Genomic DNA, 4,918 nt, shown 5'->3' with positions numbered 1-4,918 from the left:
GTGTATGCAAAGGCCCTGGGTCAGGGCACAGCCTGTGGGGGTGGGCGATGGCCATTGCGTTAGTTTGGTGTAAGGAGTGGGTGAAGGTGGCACTAAAGAAGGCCAGGGTTGAGTCTGGCAGGGAGGGACTCAAATGCCAGGCTTTGTGGTGTACCTGTGGGGAGCTTGGGAGGGGGCTGAACAGACAGTGACAGAGTGAGGTGCACATTTCTGATTTCCCCAACCTAGAATATTCCCACTGCCCGCAGGCCTGACTCGTTCTTACCCTCCAGGACACAACTCAGTGTCCTGGCCTCCTCAGTGAGGCAGCTCCTCCCACCGTCACCCTTGGCCACCTGTCTTGTTTCCTCCTAGAAATTGACCAGCCGAGGTCCTGGGCAGGTCCCTGTCAGATGCTGCTCCTTGAGCTCTGCCCCTCAGGCTGGCTTGGTCTCAGGAGCTCAGGGCAGGAGTGGGGGGACCTGGTCTGTAAATGATGGCAGCTGGGCGGGGGAGGTGGGTTGGAGGTTACCGTAGCCACCCAGGTGAGAGATGAAGCAGCAACGGCAGCAGCCAGAGCCCGGAGGCAGATAGCCGAGGCAGACAGCCGTCCAAGTCCCTGTGCAGAGCTGACTGTGGTGTGGGTGGGAGGGGCCTGTGTTTCCTGGATACTCCCAGTCTGCCTGGAGGAGGGCACAGGGGAATGAGCCTCCCAGCCCGGCCTGGCTCTCCTGCACAGGGTCCCTGCCGGTTAGTTCCCAGCTGTTCTCCTTCCCGGCCCTGTTCCACATCCCACTCGGTCCCACCCCTTCCATTCTCAGCTCATGGCTGCACCCGCAAGGCTCGCCTAAGGACAGTGTCCAGTGAGGATCAAAGCTGCGGCTGGAGGCAGGGTCTGGGTGGAGGGCCCATGGAGGAGGGTGGGGTTTGGAGAAGCCGGGGTGAGGCTGAGTTAGCCCTTTCACACGCTGAGGCTGGGACTCAGGTGTCAGGTCCCAACCTCTGCTCAGCCCTGACCGGCAGTGCAACCCTGTGCGACTTACAGACCTGTGCATCATCCCTCCGGCTGCAGAAGAGGGTGAGGCCGCAGGTCTGCACTCTGTCCCTCTGGGGGGCCCACCAAGAACGCTGGGTCAGAGACTGAGCTGCCTCCGAGGCCCACCAGGGGCCGGCCTGCTTCACCTGCAGCCGCCTCTCCTCCACAGCCTGCGAGCTGGGTTTCTACAAGTCAGCCCCTGGGGACCAGCTGTGCGCCCGCTGCCCTCCCCACAGCCACTCTGCCACCCCCGCCGCACAGACCTGCCGCTGTGACCTCAGCTACTACCGCGCAGCCCTGGACCCACCATCCGCAGCCTGCACCCGTGAGTCCACCCGGGCCCCAGCACCCTCGAGGCTGAGATGGGCCAGGCTGGTGCTGGGGAGCTAGTACCCTGGGAGGGATGCAAGCCAGGGGCAGTCTGGGATGGGGCGACCGAGACCTCAGCCTGGTCTTGACCTCTCTGGGCTCCAGCCACTCTTTGTCTCGTGTCACCTGCCAGCTCTCTGGGGAAGGCTTTCTTCCCTGCTCCAGAGGGCAGAGGGCAGCCCTCCCAGCAGCTGCAGTCATCTCCTGATGTGGCCACGATGCGGCGTCTGGGTGTCAGGCCTGTGGGGTGAGGGTGGGAGTCAAGCAGCACCCTCCCGCTGTCCCGGATGAGCTGGTCAGAGCTGCCTGGAGTGCGTGTGTGTGGGGAGTGTGTGTCTGGCTCCGGGGCTAGCCCCGCTGGTGTGACGGTCTGCGTCAACAGCTGCTCCTACAAACAACAGCTGCGTGGTGCCGGGGCGCCTGAGCACAAGTGCAACAAATGCTTGGGCCCACGTATGCGCAGGGTTCTCTTCTTTGCTTTCTAGTTTTGCTATAGGGTGCATGCACTTGCCAGAGAGAGAACTCACCCCCGGGAATGGCTACACGGCAATCCCTTGTCGGGATCTAGGACATGCATATATTTCATTTTTTGATTTCCTTTTTACTTGTTAGAGAGGTTTTCACTATAGAGCACATGCTCTCACCAAAGAGACAGAAAGCAAGAAATAACCTCCCAAGGGGGTGGCCATGCCACAGTCCCTTCTCCATTCTCCTCTTGGGATTTTGGGCACACACACACACACACATCCAGGATGAGTTTTAAGCTGCCAGATCTGGGACTCAAACTGTGGTCAACAACATAGAAGTCCAGTGACAGAACTGCTATGCTATCTGCTGGTCCCTCCTGCATGATTTTATTTTCTTTTAAAGAATTATTTATTTTATTTTATTTATTCATTCTTTTTTTTTTTTTTTAATATGACCAAAGACAGAGAGAGAGAGAGAGAGGGAAAGTGAGAAAGCAAGCCACAAGGTCTGGGACTCAGACCTTGGTCGGCCATGTGGGAATGTCCAGCGTCTTAACCACTATGCCACCTGCTGATCCCCTCCCGCATGATTTTTAAGCTACCGGCTCTAGGACTCCAATCGCCGTGTGGGATCCAGCTCCTTGATCCCGGTGCCACCTACTAGCACAGGGACCGCTTTTATGCTAATGAAGGTGGATGTGTGCACACGAGAGGGAGAGGCACCGAGAGGCAGAGAGCGAGTGCTGAGTGCCACCCACGGGCTGGTCACGCCCTGTCTCCTCCAGTCCTCTAGCTTGTTGGCTCTTGGGCACTCGTGAGTGAGCTGGTATGTTGGAGGGTTCAAGCCGTGGTCACCATGTGAGATCCGGCTTCTCTTGAGCAGTGCACTGCCACCGTGCCACAGAGCCAGACCTGAAGGATTCTCACGTGTGTGTGTGTGGCACGTGTGTACGTATGTACACCTAGGCACTTGAGGGGACTCGTAGGTCCCTGCGAGGCTCCAGTAAGCATGTCCTGTGAGCTCACTGTGTACCCTGCTTGGAAGCACCTGCCTAGAGATTGTGGTTGTGTGTGCACGTACCTGTGTACCTGAGGGACGCGGGGGGATCCTGGAGCCTGTGCCTGCAGGGCTGCGTGACTGCCTTAGTGTTCTGCTGACGCGGCCGCTCTGTTCCCTTCTCTTCCCTGCCCTGAAGGGGCTGCTGTCACTCCTGTCCCAGGCCTGGGAGGAGCTGCAGTCCACTTACCCCTCTGCCACCCCTGGGCACTCGTGGTGGGGTGAGGGGCACTTCAGAGTGTTCTGATTTTGCCTGGGAATCTGCCCAGTCTCCACCCTCACCCCCTACCTCCATCACCGTGCAGCAGGCTCCCTGCACACGACCAGAGAGGGCCCTGGTGGGTTCACACCCATATGTGCACACACACACACACGCACACACACACACACACACACACACATGCACATCCTCCCTCCACTCGTCTGCCCAGACCTGTGTGTTTTCCTCCTGTGGGACCTGCTGGGGCAGAAAGGTTGGCTGAGCGACACGGTGACAGCTGTGGGTACCTTGGGCAAGGTGAACCTGTCTCTGGCTCATGGGCACTTACACGCAGCTGGCTGGACTCTGGTTTCTTTCCGGACTCGCAGCTCAGCACCATTAGGCTCTAGAATCTTCGCACTGGCAGAGACTGGGTTTTTTAGTTTGCCACCCCCTTCGGACTGTAAGAGTCCCTGTGATTCTCAGATCTGACAGTTCTGTTATCTTAAGGTCTGACATTCCCTGCCTGGGATTCTGAGAGTTTGAATTCTGAGGCACAGACGTCCCTCAACAGTCCCTGCCATCCTCGTCCACCCCCCACCCCAGGGCCCTACCTTAGCCCCCAGCCTCTCCCACGTCTGCCCAACCCAGGGGCGGCCCTCTCTCTCCAAAGTCTTTTGCTGCTCAGGCTGGGGCTCCATGCTGGGACTGAGAGAGCACTCGCACACATGTAGCTTGGGGACAGAGTGGGCTTCCTGGCCACCACCTTATTCCACAGTGAGTGCTCAGTGACAGGGTGAGGGAGAGATGTGGGGTGCAGATGACAGGGCCGTGTCACATGCAGGTGGCTGCTGTGGGCACCCCCAGGCCTGCGCTGTCTCTTCCCACTCTGGATGAAAACCTGGGGAAGCACAAAGCCCTGTCCTGCTTGGAGGTGGCGCTTAGGTATCCTAAGGAGCTCCTGCTATGACGGGGGAGCCCTGATCTGGTGGTGGGGAGACTGGACCAGCCCAGATACATACTCCCCGCCCCTCCTGTGCTCCTCTGCCCCCAGGGCCACCCTCAGCCCCTGTGAATCTGATCTCCAGTGTGAATGGGACATCAGTGACCCTAGAGTGGGCCCCTCCCCTGGACCCCGGTGGCCGCAGTGACATCACCTACAATGCCGTGTGCCGCCGCTGCCCCTGGGCACTGAGCCACTGCGAGGCTTGCGGGAGTGGCACCCGCTTCGTGCCTCAGCAGACGAGCCTGGTGCAGGCCAGCCTGCTGGTGGCCAACCTGCTGGCCCACATGAACTACTCCTTCTGGATCGAGGCCGTCAACGGCGTGTCCGACCTGAGCCCCGAGCCCCGCCGCGCTGCCATCGTCAACATCACCACGAACCAGGCAGGTAGGCGGAGCTTCTCCGTCCCCCACTTCCTGGCCCCTGCCGCCCTGGGGCCTGAGCGCTGCCTGGACTTGCTGTCCACCAGCACCTGGAGCCAGACGCACTTCACACTCTTGGAGAAGAGGGAGCCGTGCTGTCTCTGGGAGTCCAGAAAGCACAGAGGCAGGCTAGCGTGACCGGCACACGCCTGGCTTCCAGAACTTTCCCTCTCTGCACCTACTCTTTCTCTTGCACAGTGGGCATAATAGTGCCTGCTTTGGGTGCTGCCGTAGGCCTTGATGGCAGAAGCAGGAGCGCTCGCCCGGCACCTGGTTCCTGGTCCGAGCTCAGCGAATGTTGCTAGGGCACAGTCGCCCCGAGGAGCCTGTCTCACGACAGCTGTGGCAGCCACCCCAGGGCGGGTTTATCGCCGCGGCGGGCGCCG

General features: G+C 59.9%; 1 protein-coding gene across 1 annotated transcript in view; it reads left to right on the top strand.

Annotated features, from left to right (window-relative positions):
• Positions 1-4,918, top strand: part of EPHA8 (EPH receptor A8) — a gene marked incomplete at its 5' end in the record, with an annotated part of 34,178 nt that overhangs the window by 17,493 nt on the left and 11,767 nt on the right. The window contains 2 exons of the mRNA XM_027770664.1: positions 1,185-1,340; positions 4,162-4,624. Of these exons, the coding sequence (XP_027626465.1) occupies positions 1,185-1,340; positions 4,162-4,624 (619 nt within the window). The remainder of the gene's footprint in view (positions 1-1,184; positions 1,341-4,161; positions 4,625-4,918) is intronic.

The sequence above is a fragment of the Tupaia chinensis genome, unplaced genomic scaffold (genome assembly GCF_000334495.1).
Source record: "Tupaia chinensis unplaced genomic scaffold, TupChi_1.0 Scaffold000146_1, whole genome shotgun sequence".
NCBI lineage: Eukaryota > Metazoa > Chordata > Mammalia > Scandentia > Tupaiidae > Tupaia > Tupaia belangeri.
This window is presented reverse-complemented; position numbering and strand designations above follow the sequence as displayed.